Source organism: Neopsephotus bourkii, unplaced genomic scaffold (assembly GCF_033783945.1).
Source record: "Neopsephotus bourkii isolate Nb327-2 ecotype Australia unplaced genomic scaffold, CSIRO-AGI_Nbou_v1 NB_1053, whole genome shotgun sequence".
In the NCBI taxonomy this organism is placed as follows: domain Eukaryota; kingdom Metazoa; phylum Chordata; class Aves; order Psittaciformes; family Psittacidae; genus Neopsephotus; species Neopsephotus bourkii.
Window position 1 is genome coordinate 2,708,271 of NW_026901542.1, and position 19,594 is coordinate 2,727,864.

Here is a 19,594-nt window from a genome sequence, read left to right on the forward strand (position 1 = left end):
AACAGCAGCACAGACTTTATAATACAGAAGGCTGAATAACAACTGTATATTAAAGATTGTGTTCTCAAGTGTGTGTAGAAGTGGAACAAATTTCCTTCCATTCTCTTTGAATGGCCTGTTTGCCCAGATATCCTAGTGTTCTTTCAGTCCTTACTAAACTAAGGCAACAAAAAAGGGAAGTTCTACCAATGCTCAGATAACTAATCATTTTGGTTAAAGACTTTTCTATAGCCAATTGGATGCAAGATCTGGAATATTGTGTCCAGTTCTGGGCCCCTCAATTCAAGAAGGACAGGGACCTGCTGGAGAGAGTCCAGCGCAGGGCAACTAAGATGATTAAGGGAGTGGAGCATCTCCCTTATGAGGAAAGACTGAGGGAGCTGGGGCTCTATAGTTTGGAGAAGAGGAGACTGAGGGGTGACCTTATTAGTGCATATAAATATATAAAGGGGGAGTGTCACAAGGATGGAGCCAGGCTCTTCTCAGTGGCAAACAATGATAGGACAAGGGGAAATGGGTACAAACTGGAACACAAGAGGTTCCACTTAAACTTGAGAAGAAACTTCTTCTCAGTGAGGGTGACAGAACACTGGAACAGGCTGCCCAGGGAGGTTGTGGAGTCTCCTTCTCTGGAGACATTCAAAACCCACCTGGACACGTTCCTGTGTAACCTTATCTAGGTGTTCCTGCTCCAGCAGGGGGATTGGACTAGATGATCTTTTGAGGTCCCTTCCAATCTCTAGCATACTGTGATACTGTGATAACTGTGATACTACCAATCATTTCTAGCCGTGCTTGACTTCTCACCTGCAAAACCTAGTATCTGCTTACTGTCCAATTGGCTGTGGAATATCTTTCAGCCCAAGTCCAGAGAGAAGTGTAAAATACTGTCCCAAGAGTTATGGCAATTTCTCAGCTCTCATCTTGCTGTACCTCCTTTTCCAAAACACCCTTTAGCGACCCAACTAATACTTAAGAATCCTTCACAAAGCACTATCCCTTGTGTGTCTTCAATATTCTTCCCAAACAAGGATCAGTATGAAACATTTTCAGTTGTATCCATTAATGTTTAATAACCAGCTTTCCCCTTTGGTATTTATTATGCAAAAAGATACCAATATTCTTAGTTGTTTAAAAAATGTAATATTTTGTTTTGACTCTGCAGTAGCAAGATTTTTACCAGAAAGCCAAAGTTTGGAGTGTTATGTGACTACAGGAGTGTCTTATCTTCCACTTCATTTCAAGGCATCATATTTGGTGGGAGGTCTTTGAAAACACAAACCTTAATACCTAAATGCAAATAAAAGGAAACTTAATGATATGGTCTTTCTTAATTTGGTATATCTGAGCTGAGCCAATCACACCATTTTAACGGAATAGCAAAATCACTATGCTTGAAACCCTAAAGGCCTTTAATATTATTTTTTTTTAATAGAGAGAATTTAAGTTATTATCTCAGTTTTCTGAATAATTAATCCCAAAAGTTCCCTATTTAGGGAATAGGGACATACTTCATTTCGTGTTCAGCTTTCAGCACTGCGAATACCTTGAACAATCCCAATACAGTTTGAGTGTTCATTATTTCTTGGCTTTCTGAAAAGATGCTACATTCCTTTTGAAATTTTTGATGGGTATTTTTGCATTTTAATTATAATTTGAATTGTTAAAAATTGACTGTTCAAGAACACAATCTGACTTTTTCAAAGCAAAATATTTATTACTCAGCATAGCAAGTGACTTTGCAACAGTCTGGAGATTTTTCTCTGTTGAAGTGCAATTGATACTAAATCCTTCCACTGCGTACCTTCAGCGGACACTATTCTGTAAGACCAGAGTAATTTATTTTAAAGAGGATTGGACAAAACTGTGATCAGGCCTGCAACTGAAGTGCTGAATTGCATGGGAAATGTGGATTTCTAAATTGTTGATAGATTATGCTCTCAGTATGGTTGTATCTTCAGTATAAAGGGTGATTAAAACCAATGACGTTTTCCATAAATCTGCAAAGGACCAGGAGCCGAGTAGAACATCCTTGTGGTTGTGTAATCCGCTGTAGTATGATAAGGAAAATACTGTGAAGAGCCATGGGAAGGTTTTTCAGAAGTGCTTCATGAATTTGTTGCAGTTTGGTTTTTGTTAACAGTTTTCATTTTTAAATTAGTATTTCTAGAAACTATGAGACGCTTGTTTTGTGCAGGATTGCTCTCATTCGCTACTTAGTGTGAAAATATAGTCATACAGTAGCTGTGTTTGCAGAACAGAAAAGGCCATGTAAAGGATGTTTCAAGTTCCCCTTTACTTACTCTGAAGCTACCACTTCTCTGTGCCAGTCATCGTAAAGAAGTGAAATAGATTGAAACCACTCTGAGCTGTCAGTACATCACAGCTCTGAATCAACTGGAAAAGCAGCACTGTGTCAGCACATGGAGATGGATTTTTGTTTAATTAGGCTCTTTGTTCTGGTGAGAGGAAGCAGGTGGGTGTCACAGTAGAGTGGCCTGTGTGTCTCCTGCATGTCACTGAGGACCTCCCAGTGTTCAGATGATTCTGTGGCTCAGGTGCCTGGTTTTGAGAGAGTGGTGGAAGGCAGAGGGTAAACATCAGAGCTTGAAATCCTATCCTTCATTTTTTATTTTAGTGGATTAATTCTGCATGATGTAGGCACCAGCAGAGGTTTTTGAAAGATGTGTTTATGCTACCTATATTTACTGTAGTTAACATTTGCTGTTGATCTAAAACACATTGTGTAGAGTGAAAACAATTCCCAACAAACAAGTGGCAAAAACCACCCATTATATCTCATATTTATTTATCCTTCTCTACAAGAAGATACCTCATCAATAGTCACCTAGTAGAAGTTCAATAGAGAGGAGCAACATCCTGAATTATTCATTAGTAATATGCTCTTGTCAGAAATAATTGTCACAGATGTTTCTTCATCTTTCACTCCCTCACCTGCCGTAGAATCACCATGTCCTCAGTGCAAATGTTGCCTATGCATCTGTTGGGCTTCTGTCATCCATTAGCTCACTGTATGTAATTAAAAAGTATTAGTCAGAAAGGGAAAGGAAAAGGTAGTTGAAAAAGTACCAAGTGCCATGTGTGTTGCCATTTATGGACACACAGCTTCTTTCTGAAGAGCAAGAGCTATAACTGTTGGAACAGCACATCAAAACAGACTGTACAGAAGAAGTTGCATTGGGAGTTTACAAGTCTTAACTGTGAGCCTCTGAGGGCATCATGATACAAATAAAAATCATGCTGCTGCCCAAGAGTAATAGTTAATGGCCCATGCAGAAAGCTGTCTGAATCTCTAATAGCATTTGAATACATGCAAGTCTTGCTGAGAAACTTGTTAGATGGAGATGTTGATAGAAAACAGGCCAGAAATTAAATTTGATAAGTAGAAAGCCTTGTCAGCAGTGTGAGAGTGACGAGAAATAGGTACATCTTTAAACAAAACTTACTTGAAGTGTGATGCACTCCAGAAATGCCTTTTCTTTACACTGACTGTAAGAGGAACCTATATTGGCCCAGATGCATATGCATGTGTGCACCAAACATGGCATGGCTTCTGTCTCTGGGGTTTTACCAAAACCACCTTAAATAAAATCATGGTGTGGCTTTATGCCTCACACTTTATCTGTAATATGTGATATTACCCAGACCTCTGCTTCTGCATTTGAAGCACTAATAAGGAAGCAGTAAAGCAAGAAAAAAGTAGTCTTCTGAAACATGGTGTCAATGGTTATATAAACAGCAAGTGCTTGCCACATGGCAGCCAGTGTATTTTGTTGCATATATAGAGTGATTTATGTGCACAGTAGGAACTTGGTAGGAAATGAGACAGCACAGCTTAGAATTTTTTTGCAGAAGGCCTACATAAATTATACAGTTGTTCTTAACAGTTATTTATATTTATGAAGTGCCAAGGAATTTCCAATTAAAGTAAAATTATTCTTTTTTTGTTGTTTTAGATGTGTGGTATTTAAAAACAAAATCTATTCCGGAATTATTTCTGCTCCCTCACTCACCTTTTGATATCTCACATAGTTTTTTACCACAAATGGATTGTGGACTAGACACTGGCTTTATGGAGCATTCTGTCCTAACTCAATTTGGAAACTGAAAGGAAATGCTAGCATGAGCGGCTTTCCCAAGGTTGTGCCTGAAGTGTATATACACATTTAGTTTTTGTCTTGTTGATGAGCTGTTATCCCTGCATGGATTATGACTATGGCAGAAACTGCTATCATAATATTCAAAACCTAAATAAAGATCTGCTGTCTAAAAAAGAAGAGGCTTTCTGCTTCCTCAGTGGGTGATGAAATAAAGATGCAGGGATCAGTAAAGATGGCAATAATTAATATAAGCCCCCTCAATGCTTCTATGAAATAAGTTCTGTAACTGCTTTTGGTGGAAATGCAGACGTAAAACAGGGCATGTGCGCAAATGCTGAGGATAAGGAGAATAATAGCTTCTAAAAGCAACACCCTGGAAACATTTTATTGGTGGAAAACATGCAAATGCACAAAATAATACTGGAGGCTGTTGTGGAAGCTACAGAAATAAACCATGATATTACTTATCATTCACATTGATCACTGAATTGTGACAGCAAATTAATGTTGTTTTTTGAGATTTACCTATTGTGAAAACAATACATGCTGGTAAGACAAGAACAATGTGCTGGCTCTGATTAAAATGAAAAAACAATTAAAGAATAGATTGAAGGGGCCATGTTTTGTATCATTTACTGCTGTTGCTTTGAAAATGCAAGTATTAAAAGGATTTTGTACAATTAAATTAAAGGAGAAATAACATGAGTTTGTTTGTTCTCAGGGTGGGAATGAGACTACACTAGGAACTTTAGAAAATCTAGAAAGCAGACAAAACTGCTTTAAAATCTAGCAGTGTATTTATAGCTGACTAATAATATTTAGCTTAAAAATATCATCCACCTTATAGATTAGTAAGCCTAAGTACAAATATATGTTACATTTGTTTTCAAATATTTACACATTTTGTGTATTTCAAAAGGTAGCAGAGTGGATTACAAAAGATTAACAGTTCTTTCTGAAGGATGTGTAACAAAGTTTTCAACAGTTCTGCTCAACTGCCAAAACAATTTTGTAATTAAAGGTGGCATTTCATATTATCATTATGTAGGCCATGGAAGTGTTGAGGTGTGATCCATAGAAGACACTTTTCTCCCTAACATATGGATGAAAGAAGCATAAAAGCATTTTTTTGTATAGGTTACTTTTGTACAGCAAGTGAACAGCTCTGCAGACTTTATCTCAAAGAAGGTGAAGACAAAAATGATGGATAGAAACTTTTACTCATTGACTACAGAATGTTTTAGTGGTTTGGTATGTGCTAACTGTGATGTAGTACAGTACTGGGAGACTGAGAGATGATAAAGAATTGATGTGTAGTTAGTGGGACACCTATATATAGCTCTTACCTAAAAGCACATAGCAGCAGAGCAAACGGAGTGTATGCACTCAGTGGTATGCATTAGCTCTCATTGACTTCACACTCTGACTTTCTTCAGGAAATATAATTACCTTAACCTGATTTCTAGAAATTCTCTAAATTCTAGAAATTGTCTAAAAAAAAAAAAAAAAACATAGGTGTTGAGTCTTTTCAAAAGACATGGATGAGTTCTTTTGATGAGGAAAGATGTGCTGCATGAAAAAAAAAGCAACGTGCATGCACTTGCCCTGGGAAACTGCTCTTGGACCAGCCTGACACTATGGCATCCCTATAATTCCTGAAAACTTCTAGAATTTGTGATGCTCATTCTTATCAATTAAATTCCTCAGTTGCAGGACTGAAAATAGTGTTACTTGTGTAAAACTTTTGGGGAGAATGGAAAAGATTTTCATTTTCATTCCTGAGTATCAGCAGTGTTTTCAAATATAGTCCACTAAAATAGAGAGAAGTGTTTTCTGGCCAGTAATTGTGCTGTGAAATACAAAGAGAAAGGCAAAAATACACACTCATACATGTCTTTATACGAAGTTGTGTAAATTAAATTAAAATTTCTATTTTTTTATACAAACATCATTCTAACAGCAGCAATGCATTTTTGATGCTCCTATCTAAAACTTATTTACACTATGACAGTGTTGAGTGCCTTCCTTCTGTGAGCCATTTTACACAATGACTGTCCTTGACCAAACCAGAAAATTAATTTGATTTCTCTAATGCAAAAGGTAATTGGATTTCTCTTTATAGAATGCATCCCTTTAATGACTGTCTCTACTTCAGCTAATTTAGCTGCAACCAACCTGACATTGGTCTGGTGATATGACTTTAAACAAATGCCAAAGCTGCGAGATGCAAGACCGACTGGTTTTAGAAAGAACATTTTCTGCCTCATCTTGCCATTTTCCTCAGAAAATGTCTCCTTCTTGAATGTCAGTCTTATGAAACATGCTACTCTAGTAATTGGTCATAAAGCAGCCGATTGCATCCTTCTAACAAATAAGTGTTTCCTAGAAAGCATCCAGAGAAAATTTGAAAGTTGAATAAAACCTCTTGAAATATTTGTCCTTCTTTGCAAGTATTCATTACTGTGTAGACTCTTCCTAAGAGAAAAAGGTGTTCCTAAAGTAGTGAAATAAATCTTTACAGAGGTCTTGTTCAGTATTACATATTTATCAAAATACTTATTTAGATAATGGGGATCTTATAAAAATGTATCATAGCATGCTGATCTGAGAAAAGTTTTACCTACATAAAACAGTAAAGATGGTATTTTGGATACAACCTGTTCTTTCTTCAGGCAAGGATTAATAAAATCCCAGAATATGTATTTCTATTTATTTAATATAGTCATTATCCCTTGGACCCAATCCTTCAGGCTAAAATGCTGAATGCTTTTAACCCCAAATGCACTTAGAACGAAAATGTAGAAGTTGAATGTAGTTTATACATAGTTTTAATTTAATCATGGGTCATGTGTTCCTCTTGATAAACGCTGTTAATGTTGTTGATTGAAAGTGGTAGCTCACACTCTGGATAGTAAACTGGATTTTAAAATCTCTGTATATAAAAAAAAAATGTAGTGGAAAATAAAACCAAGAAAATTTGACTTCAATTTGAAGTTATTTCCTTCTGTATCCTTATTAAGAATTATTTTTATACAAATCAAAATAGTAATTTTCCACTGTCTACCGCTACCAGTGTCAGATAGTAAGAATTTGTTTTATGTATCTGTATGTTGAAGCAGGTGCTCATCTCTGTTTCCGTTATCTGTTCAGTTATCCCTTGATCTTTACGTATGGGTAGGTTTTCCAGTCTTCTGGAGCTTTTGCAAAATGGAATTGATAAGATTACTGTAATGTAAGATTCAGGGCTTTTTGGTACAGTTAACTTGAAGTAAATGGATATGAAAGCACAGCTTCCCAAAGATGCAAGTGCTTAGGGGTATTCACCTCTTTCATTTAGCTAGAAGTCTTTTTCAATACTTATGTGTACCACCCAGAAGTAGTGTATGCATATGAGTCTCTTTAGATAGGAATTATGAAAATGTGAATAAATATTTCATACCTTTTAAACTTTGTGCAAGTTTTAAGGGGTCTTTATATCTCTAGTCCCAAGTGTGCTTTTCTTACTGATACTGGGAAGCGAGAGGGTATTATAAATGACATATAGTGCTAATCCACAGGCTGACATTCCTTGGCTGCAATTCTGATTTCAAGAGTGGAAATTCTTCTGATGCTGCTCTCAGGGAAGAGGGTCCCCTCTCCCAGGTTGGACCAGAAAGCTTCTTAGCCATAGGGTACATAGCTGATGTACTGTAAGTTGCTGTGACTTTTAGACTAGCACCTCTTCTTTTCTCATCTTTGTAACTCCACAGGTTTTCTACCTTCTTAAGGAGTTGCATGCACATCTGGGGCAGAATGTGTAGGCCAATAAACTTTATGATGATTGCAAATAACATTAGAGATACTATTTTTCTACTGTCAAACTTTTAAAATTATCAGAACTGAAAGAGGTGTTTCATACATAAAATGAAGTGCTCTTAAAGTCCTTGCTAGCACTTTCTTTTGGGACACCAGTTTACCTATATATTATTTCTTCTTTCCCTGTAGGTCACAGATATGATGCTTCAGGATAAGCCCTATCCAGACTGGGGAAAGTCTGCCAGAGCTTTCTGGAAGAAGGGAAACATTAGGATCATTTTATTCTGGTAGGAAAAAAGTAAAATTGTTATAAATGAGCCTTTGCTAAACCATCAAAAAATGTATCTTCTAATTGTCTGTGGCAGGATAAAGAAATAGAATATATGGTTGGAAAAAAATGAAATTTGCTCTAACAAAAAATTAAGCATTACAAAAGCTGTACCTGAGTGAAAAATTCCTAATCAGAATAGTTGGTGTGAAAATAACTTAAAATTTGGTTTATACTGGGGTTTTATTATATCTTTAACACTCTTTATAACTGAGTTGCGAAAATTTTGCTGTGTGTGTTATTGGGTATCTCATTGTCAGTCTTTGTAACTAAGGGAAGTAGATATGTTAATGTCTTTTTGTGACTATGAAATTGATTATAGTAATTCTTTGAATTAACACATGAATAGGATTTCAAATGAAGGGAAAAAAAATCAATGCAAAATAATGTGAGGGATAAGCATTTTTTGACCTTAAATATAGCCTCTTCCAGGTAAATTCAGGCCAAGGGTAATTGTTGAAACAGAACACAAATTGTGGTAGGAAAAATGGATGGTGGAAAATGTTTACTCTAAGAGGCAGTCTGAAGATCTTAGAGCAGAAGATGAAAAAAACTGCAAAGATTTTTTCAACTACAACATAAGCAGGAAGGCTCATGAAAATACCAAAGGACCTGCTGGTTTTAAAGAGCAGGTTCACAAGGAATTGTTACAGAGGAGTTGAAAGATGTATTTATATGGATTCTGCTACAGAAAATGCAATACTTTTAAGGCAGTAAAATTATGTATTTTATTAAATTGAGGCAATTAAATAAGACAAATAGAAAGATAAAAAGAAAGCAGAATCATATAGACCGATTGATAGGCTACAAACAAGGTTTGTAAGGAACTGAAGGGGCTGAGCTGATGCAAATTTTATTAGCACTTAAATGCCCATTGAAAAACTGAATATTAAAATATGGCTATTGTTTTGCTTTTGTTGCTTTTTTTCCATCAAACTAGAATTATCCTTCTGGTGTGTAAGTTAGAGTTCATTATTAGGTAAATGGATCGAATACATCATCAATAATGGAATTATGAACAAAATTCTAGATTAAATTCTGCTAAAAGAAGCCAGGGTCTGTCTGATCTGTTAGAACTGTTTGGACATGTCATCAAAGTAATGGATGAGGGAGAAACGGTTGATCTAATTTATTTGGACTTTCAAAAGGCTTTTGACAAAGTTCTTCACTGAAAGCAATTAAGAAAACTAGTAAGCCCCATGGAGTGTGCTGAACATTTAGGAATCATCTTTGTAGCGTGCAGTGAAAGGTATAAATAAAATTATCATTTTCTGCTATGTTCATAAGACCAGGGAGTCCCATTACTTAACGTTAAACTCAGTATTTGCATACGTCATAAATATTAGTGACATGAAAGGATTTAAAGGGAAGTGAATAATTTGAAAGATGCTAGCCTAAAAGAGGGATCTTAGAAAGCTAGGTGAAAAAAATAACATGATTGAAAAGTTCACGCTGTGGGGTGGGGAGGCTCAAAGAGCTCCTTGTCATCATTACAGGATGTGCAGAACAAGATTTGATCTCAGTGTCCCAGAGTGTGCAAAAAGGTAAAGCAGATGAATAAAAAAATGCTCAGAGAGGTACCAAGTGGGCTAGGAATCATTCCAGTGTCATATTGTTCAGTCAGCAAAAAACTCAGTCTAGAACATCATTGATTTTTTTTACGCTTGTCTGAAGAATAGGATTGTCTGAAGGAGTAGAAGGAGATTAGTTAATAGTCAAGTTGCACAAAAAGACTGGAAGAATGGAGAAAGGGTTAAAAGCAAGGTGACAGGGAGATTCCAAATTCATATGCCAGACAGGGAGAATGATATATTAAAAACACTTCAATATTTTTGTGAGAAATTGAGAGATGTTTTTGCTTCTGGTTGTGTGAAAAGTTATAAATTGATGTCTTCTTTCAAAGAATATTCACATTAACAAATCCTACCAGAGTTTTAAAACTGAGATAAAGTAAAAAATGGTGGTTGTTCTCATGCATGGTTCTCGTAGTAAAGAGTATGCTTAATGGGGATTTTAAAACCCAAAGGGTGACATAAATATTTTTTAGTTTTAAGCAGTAAAATAAAATAGCCCTGGGACAGACTACATTCTGTGGAGACATTATTTATATAGCGTATGTTAGACATCGATACAATTAGACTTTTTTTTTTCCCTAATGCATAGGAAAAATGGAAGGAAGAGTTAAAATGTTATGCATGGTAATGCGCAGTATTTGGATTTCATTTATTATTGCTTAAGCGGTGTGATGTGAGCAGCCTAATTTCTGAAATGTCCTAAGTGAGGCATCCTCAACAGTATGTCCTACACAGATACTGGTATGCCAAAATCCATTTATTCATGACATTTCCTAGTGGCACACCTGTTTAGCAGAGATAGTGTAATAAAGAGCACTGTATTTTAATTATTCCAAATGTAGGTATGTAATGCACAGTTTAAAGCAACTGATGAAACAGAAGTATTAGCTCCACACTGGACTTGTTTTAATGTTCCCATCAGTTTTATTTCAGGGTTTACTTTGTAAAATTACAGAATGTCTCTAAACATACCAAAGACGGACTGTCATGGTGATGAAGGTACTATCCACTTGTTTATAACAGTTGACCATGTGACTGCTTTGCGTTTCCTATTTGGAAATATTTTCAGCTCTCCCTTGCAACTAATTGGCAAAGGATTTGGTTTAAATCATTCCCTGGAAATATTGCCAGCCACTGGTTGTTGGTTGCTCCTGACGATTCCGGCTGCCTTTTGAATACTTTCACAATCTGATTATTCCAAAGACAGCTCAGCTATCTGAACAATGTCCACTTGGTATTTGTATTTGTTTAGCACATCACTGAGGAGTTCATTGAAGTGCCATCTACTTCTTTTACATCGAATGGTTGCATTATTCTTTTATAAAAAGATCTCTATTTTGGTCATTTCCAGCTCTTCTCATGGCTAATTCCACCATCCAGAGGCACCTTTCTGTAATGCTGTTACAGTCTGTGGTATATTGCTTAATGATATAGTGCTTAGTCATATATTGATTAGTGGTTGCACATATGAACCCATTATCTTGCAGAATTTAAGAAAGCATATTTTCAAGATGGCTTTTACAAATCAGAGAGTATCTGGAATCCTGGTGGAACCACTGGGATGATGTAGATGTGTTTGCGGGTTGCAAAAGAAAGATGCCCAGAGGGAATTAAATATCCACTCCACCTGGCAGTCAGATGAGGCTGTGGTAGAGACAACTGTCTCCAGTGCTCTGTGGTTACTGTCATCATTGTAAAGTTACAAGCATGGATCAGAATAGGCTGATTTATGAGTTTTGAATATGTTTATAATTTGACTGTTTTAGGAGGGATAAATTATATATTGCATAAGAGGACTGGTGTTTGAACGAAGCAACAAAAAAAAAGCCAACTTTATGCCAAATAAAGATCTTGGACAAGACTGATGAGAAGCCAATGGCAGTAATCAGTGATAAGTTGAATAAATAGGACAATATAGAACAGTAGTTATTTTTCATATTGTGTATTAGATGAAGCAGAGAGAGAGAACTACCGTGTAAGAAGACTGATTATTTTGTAAATATTTTTTTATTACCCTGGAACATGGAATAAGTCAAATCTATGCTAAAGGTCTCTTTTTAGAAGATTTTTTTTTAAAGGGAGCCACTTTTTAAGACGGTGGAAAGACAAATGCATTAAAAATTTACTACAAATGGAAGTAATGTAATAGTAATGGGGTGCCTGTTTATATAGTATTTTTCCAAGTGAGCAAACCTGTGCAATATGGAGCTTTCTAGACATTATACCGAGGTTTGCTGAGAGCATTATGCGCTCACACATCTGCACAGGAGTAAGCTCTCACTAGCAGTACATACAGGTGGTGTTAAAAGCAGAGCACACTAATGCCACAGGATGTGCTCAGATTACATAGTCATCACCCCTGTTAACACATAGGTCTCTGCCACCAAGGCCAGTGGTTAACCTCTGCCTAGTTGGTGCCTGAAATCACTATCTCCTTGTTACAGTGTCTTCTATGGTGGCCTGCCATATCCTGTGAAGAATCAAGCATAGTAGTTGGATAAAATTACCAGGACATCTCTGGGCTGTTCGGTTAGTAGCTCTATATGCAGTTTGGTTAGTGGGGTCAAGACCTGAATACTCTCTCTTGGCAAACTGTTCCAACATTAATTGTCCTCAAAACTTTCCAACAGAGTAGGGGGGGAATTATAATGAGCAAGACATAAAGAGTTCTTCAGATGAACTTTTAGCTGTATAGGGAAAAACAGAACACCAACGAAAATAAATGGATTTACTGGAGGAAGGGAAAAGAGCTGCTGAGGTCTGTGTAACCTGGGAAGAGAAAATTGATATTCAAAGGTAGATTACCAAAATGGGGGAGTGTAGAGATAACAGTGGATAGTGAAGCTGAATAATGATTGCAGGCAGGGTGACAGAATAATATATACTAGCTGAATGTTGAATATGCAAGTAGCAGACTGGAATCCATTTCCGTGGTGTCTCTGGCTAGACATTCATTGTATATGTATACAAGGGTCAGTCTTCATCTGTGCAATAATTTGTCTTTGACATAGGACTTCTTTCTAAAATAATACAAAACACAGACCAGCATGGAGAAGAAGTAAAGTAATATGAAGAAGTGTAAATGTGTGATTCCCTATGTTTGCTTTGTTTGACTTTGCAAACTAGATAATCTATAGTATGTATTTCCATAAGCTCTCTCAGACTTTAATAAAATATAAAACTACACATGCTCAGAAATGTATATTAGTAATCACACTACTTTAATTCAGCAAGTTAGTAATATAGGTTTAAAAGCTTTTATTCAAATTAATTGTTCAGAATTGCTACAGAGTACTAATTCATGTACATATGTTTATAGAGGACTCTGTTATATATGGGTTTGTGCAGGTTTCTTAATTGTATAATATTTTGTACCCTGGAAGCAGAACAAACTTCCTTATGACATAGATAGTGACATCTCCAACACAGAAATAAAACATAATTTCTTTGGGAGTTTTTTCTGTTATGCACCTATTTGAATGTTTGCTTTGATAAGTTGTATTTCCATATTCTGTGCTTTCATAGTCAAGATGATAAACGCATACTGGACAATTATTGTTCTTTTCACATGTATGTATGTAGTTCATAAATTTGTTTCAAAAGGCTAAGGCATCCATAATTTTCATTATAGGCTGCACTGAGAAAAACTAATTAGACATTATAGCTTTGTCAACTTAAAATACATACTAACCCAAACAAAAAGAAACGTTTCAATAAGTTTGAGTAATGGTTTTTGTGATGCTGTCCCACAAATGCAATAAATAATTATATCTATAATATAATGCATATAGATCACCTATTCTGTTGCTATATTGAAGTTTTTAAATTCATCTGTTCATGTTTTCATATTTAAGTAATTTATCTTGTGATAAGATACTGACCACTGAATCACATAAAAGATGAGGCAGATTCCATTTTAAATAGTATAAAAGAACATAAAAATATTTGTCAATATTATTGCTCCCAGTAAATCTTTTATTCTTATGTAATATACAAAGTGAATAACTTCCATTTTGATAAGAAAGACAATAAATAAGTTCCTTCCTTTTAGTCTCAATACAAAATATTCACGAAGGTCCTCCAAAGAGGATTTGTATTGAGTAATCTGACTACTTATCTGGGCAGACACTGTTAAATATATTGTGAGAGGTTATATTTATATGCCGATTAATAGTGTGGCAGTCAGGGAGTGTGATTACCATTTGTCAAGAGATAACTAATGTGTTCTTGATAGCATTTATTTAATTTCTGTGCTGGATATTCTTGGTAAAATATACTGTAAGATTGCAACTGGTTAACATGAAAAAATTTTGGAAGTAAATCATCATTATTCAGACCACTGGCCTTACTTTATAAAAATAGTACTTGTTTAAGATTTCTACATATTTTCAGTTTTCATTTAACCATCCTATACTATATTTGAAAATGCATTATATATATGAAAATACTGTATTACCTAAAATAGTCATGCAAAAGTTGTTTGTTCAAACCTGTGTTTGATCCTGCACAAACTCTCTGGTTCATGTCCTAAGGAATATCCATTTCGATAACAAATTGCTTTTACAGTCCAGTGTGGATAAAGAACAGTGGTCAAGATGACAGAATGGTTGAAGACTGACTACCACATGAGGCCAACGCATTTTTGGGGACTTTTCTAGGAAAAGCCAAGGAGATAGGAGCATCTTGGTAAATGCAGTCAGGAGCATGTTATTCATGGACTAGTAATGCACTGCATGAGAGGTTGATGTTTTGTGCGATGTTACTTATACATGAGCAGAGAGAATGTAGCCGTATGTGAGGGATTGTGTGTGAAAGGTTCCAATCTGTTTCAACTATCAAGGAAGAAATTTGTATCTTGCCTGTGATAGTCTATATTTGGAAAGGCTGTATCATGCATTCTCCTCCGCTCTATTTGTGGTAGGAAGAATAGTGAGACAAATAATTCCTCATCCTACTTTTTTTCCTCAGAAGGAAAAGCATTTGAGGAAGAGAAAAATCAAGTTTAGGGAGCTCTGAAATCTCAGATTCAAAAAAATTGCTGCAGTTGTGAATCACTTTAGAATGAAGATTAGGTTTGTTATTTGTCTTGTTCAAGTTACATAAAGTAGTCTCTTCCTATTTATTTTTTTTTCTGTTGGAGACTCCTACAGATGAAACAAAAACATACGTTGTTTCTTACTTGTATTTGCATGAGTAAGAGCAGGGTTGGCAGAGAGGAGAGCGAGAATAGCATGGCAGCGTTCCTCTCATATGAAGAAGGACATGTGCACACATCTAAGCACAAAGCCACACACTTGAAGCAGCAACAGGGTAGAGGAAAGAAACTCCTAACAGCCCTACACAAACAGCATTCCTCTGCTGAGTTCTACGGTGCAAGCGTTTCATGTCCTGGGGTGTAAAAAAGGTTCAAATAGTGATCTGTCTGAAGAGCAGTTATGTTGAAGAGAGAAAGGATCAATTCATTAGCTACCATGGGACTTTGGATTGGGCCCACAGACTTGAGTTTCATCTTTGATTTGGCTTTAAAGACTTTGAACTGCTGTAGCACATGTGTATTTTATAGCATATCGTTTTCCTCAGCCTGTTTAAGCTTTTTGATTTATATTTGGTATCTACTTGCAATTCAATAGCTAATAGTCTGTTAGAAAAATAGCCTGGGTTTATTTCTCCATAATTGCTAAATACCTAAGTACAGCCCTTGCAATTGCATCGATACGGCAACCCATCTTCACCTCTTTTAAAAAGTATGTTTTATTCTATCCCTCTTAGCGAGCAAGGGGTATATCACAAGCAATTGCTAAGAATATGTTATCCCACATGGAGCTTTAATAAAGCTTCTTAAAGTGCAGTGCCTGCAATGTTCCAGTAATAATGGTACTTCCAAATGAAAATACTTTTAGAAAATCCCATAATATGCTCGAACCTGCAAAGCTCTAATTCCTAAATGAAACATTTCCTTATCAGTTTCAAAAGTTCTTTTCTTTGAAACAGGCAGCTGCAATTCTCAGTTCAGGCACAGAGCCAGTGTAGAAGGGATGTTGCAGAAAGTCCTGTTTTAGCACCTTCTCTCCCCTTTCCACAGTTTCTGCTGAGCAGGAGACACCTCTGCCTCAACTCATGCCCTGTAGAAGATCATTCAGAAGAGCAGAATCACTGATGTGGTTGCTTGTTCTCTCAGTGCCTGCTTTCTGCTTAAGTGCTTTCCCTTGCCTCCTCTTTCATGGTGTAAATCTATTTGTTGTTAGCAAAAAAATATCTTTTTCTATCTTTGGCATTTACAGGTATCCTAGGCTTCGTTCTAGGTCCACTTTAAAAGCAGGATGCCAGATAATGCACATTATGTCATCATGAAGGCAGAAAAGAATGCTAAAAATTTATAGCTATACAATCAGATAATTGTGACAGCCTCCCCAAGACAGAAGATCCAAGTATGACAATCAGATCGGCATGCATTTCAATAACATTAGACTGTTATTCATACAGCAGAAAGACTGATTTCAGATTATCAAGGTAGAAATTAACTGTCTTGCTTCTTTGCTTCAGTGTGCAGAGGCCTGATAAAATCATATCCAGAACATGGTTGGTTTGACTCAAACTCAAGATTTTGCAGGAAAACTTTATAGAATCCATTCCACAAATTCATTCTGCATAAAGCCACAGGCTCAGCCAGTAGTTTTGTGCAAGACATGCACTATGAAAGCCCACAGAGTTCAATGGAGATCAGAAAAGGAGTGTTTCAGCTGCTTGTGCTCACAGCCAGAGTTCATAGACTTTGTCATGGCTGGATTCCAAGAATCAATTCAGTTTTGTAAAATAAATGTGATGATTAAAGCAATTAAATTATTTCCCTTCCTGGAATCCTGGAGTGCTTTTTTAAAATTGTATTTCTCCATAATGGCATGTTTAAATTTGCGCCTTAGATTTTGCTGATGTGATGTACTTAGCTGAAATCCTGACTCATCAAATTTCTCATAGAATCACAGAATGGTTTGTGTTAGAAGCGACCTTAAAGATCATGTAATTCCAACACCTCTGCTATGGGCAGGGACACCTTCCACTAGACCGTGTTGCTCAAAGCACCATCTAGCCCATCCTTGAATACTGCCAGGGATAGGGCACCCACAACTTCTCTGAGGATGTCATGTGGGACAGTGTCAAATGCTTTGCACAAGTGCAGGTAGATGACATCAGTTGCTCTTCTCTTCACCACCAGTGCTGTAACCCCCTTTTATACAGCCACCAGATTTGTCAGGCAAGGTTTGCCCTTAGTGAAGCCATATGAATATTCCTGTAAATATTGAATATTTACACATTCTGGTCTGGAAAACCCATAGGAATACACAAAAGTACAAAACTTTTTAGCATGCAAGAAATACTGCAAGCAAAGTGTAAAGTGTTCCATGGCTTTCAGATTCATATAAAGAGGCCATTCTGAAAAATGTCCAGAGGAAAACAGTTTGGAACCTAACATGGTTTTAGGGCCTTTGGATTTCATGGGTAACTGGAAGCACTAACACAGTGAAGCTGTTCTACTGGTGTTAACAGGTTTGTTTAGCAGTGGGGACTGAGAACACTTTCCCTGTGGACACTTTGCATGAGATTGTCATCCATTGAGTGTCTCATTAAAAAAAGTTTTATTCCTCTTAATTTCCTGATAGTCCTTGATGACACAACTTCTGCTGTGCCTCGGGCATCAACAGAGTTTTACAAATAGAATTTAGCAGAACTCTCCACCATATCAACCCTTTCTACTGGTGCAAACAGTCAAAGAGCAATAATTATAGTTCCAGTGACATCACAGTTGAAGATCCAAAGTGCTGCACAGGACTAGAATGTGGCTGTACCGATGCTGAGTTATTTTGTACCTGGTTATGTTTTAAAAGAAGGGAGAAAAATGGCTTGTTACTTCAAAATTCAGTTATTTAGGGCTAACAGAAAAATGACGAGACTCTGTTTTTCAGACTGGACATAAAGGTGGAGCAGGAAAGTATTTAAATGCCAGACCATGCCCTATCCCATTCTGTCCCCCTCGGATCTTTATACCCCATGGCCTCTATCAGAATAGAGCCATTTCAATAAAAATGAAAACTTAATTAAAAATAATATTGCAGGATGTGCTTAACACAACTATATATATCAATGTACATATGATTAATTAGTCCTTGTATAAAACCTTCAATTAGATGAAAGGAACATTTCCTTTCTCTCTTACTTGCTTTTTGACTTTAAAAAATGAGTAGGGTTGTAAAATTAAAAGAATTTCTTGACAGCTATCTTAATCAAAACTTTATCTATTTTAAGCTGCACAACACAATGAGAATATTGTTGCTATGTTTTTATTTCAAGTAAAAGCTCCTGAGCCTTTCTTCTTTTTGTACATTGGCAAACTGCATGATGTGTAAAACATGCAGGATATTTGTTTTCTTTTTCTTTTCTTTCTCATTCCGAATGGTTACTTTTCATTTAAATGGGTTGGTTTTAATTTGTGTTTGAATATATACATATTCGTTGGAGCTTAGAGTAATGAAGTGCCCTTAGGTATCTCTACTATAAACTGAAACAAATCATAAATTTCTAACATTGAGTAAATTAATTTCTTATGAACAACCACCCATGGCCATTGTTTCAAAACAGCTATTAAAAATGCTCTCACTTGGGCCCTTCATTGTACCAACACTGTGCAGCCCGAGAGCAAGTGAACTCTCTGCCCCAGGGAGGTTAGTGTCTGGAATTAGAATTTTAAGAAGAAAAATGGCAGAGAGATGAGCAAAATCCCTTGTCTACAAATGCAGATTTGCTGCTCACAAAAGTAGCGTGTCAGTAAAAAAAATGGCCCTTGACACATGCTCAGCTTCCAGATATTTGCATGCTTTGACCTGACCTCATTTATTCAAATATTCAAGGCCAATTGGCATAGTGCAGGAAGCATAGGTTTTGGGTAAGGAAACAGAGTGAGGCGATGTTTTCAATGACAGTAAAGAAGCTGGAAATCTCTTATTTGACTTTTAAATGATATATTGAGCTGAAAGAGATGGAATTTATGTGGGAAACATCTTTAAATTGAATATATTTCTTATGGAGAATCTGAAGGATGAAATCACATGCAATGGCAATGTCATTTTTAATCCGTTTGTTCTCAGGATGAATCTTCTCTCACAGGCAGGCCCAGTTTTCTTGTCTAAGCTTCTCTGCACTATTCTGTAGCCCTGTAGAGAAGGACTTGGGGGTGCTGGTCGATGAGAAAATGAACATGAGCCAGCTTTAGCATGCGCCCACAGCCCAGAAAGCCAACTGTATCCTGGGCTGCATCAAAAGGAGTGTGACCAGCAGGTCAAAGGAGGTGATCCTGCCCCTCTGCTCTGCTCTCGTGAGACCTCACTTGGAGTATTGTGTGCAGTTCTGCTATCCTCAACATAAAAAGGACATGGAACTGTTGGAACAAGTCCAGAGGAGGTCCACGAGAATGTTCAGGGGACTGGAGCACCGCCTGTATGTAGATAAGCTGAGAAAATTGTGGCTGTTCAGCCTGGAGAAGAGAAGGCTGCATGGAGACCTCATAGCAGCCTTCCAGTATCTGAAGGGGGCCTATAGGGATGCCAGAGAGGGGCTCTTTGTCAGGGACTGTAGTGATAGATCAAGGTGTAACAGGTTCAAACTGAAACAGAAGTTCGGGTTAGATATAAGAAAGTTCTTTACTGTGAGGGTGGTGAGGCACTGAAACAGGTTGCCCAAAGAAGCGGTAAATGCTCCATCCCTGGTGGTTTCAAGGCCAAGTT

General features: G+C 36.7%; 1 protein-coding gene across 2 annotated transcripts in view; it reads left to right on the plus strand.

Annotated features, from left to right (window-relative positions):
• TMEM117 (transmembrane protein 117) overlaps positions 1-19,594 on the plus strand; it is a 219,501-nt gene that overhangs the window by 131,908 nt on the left and 67,999 nt on the right. For both annotated transcript variants that reach the window (XM_061361190.1, XM_061361189.1), the window contains exon 5: positions 8,106-8,203. In XM_061361190.1, the coding sequence (XP_061217174.1) occupies positions 8,106-8,203 (98 nt within the window). The remainder of the gene's footprint in view (positions 1-8,105; positions 8,204-19,594) is intronic.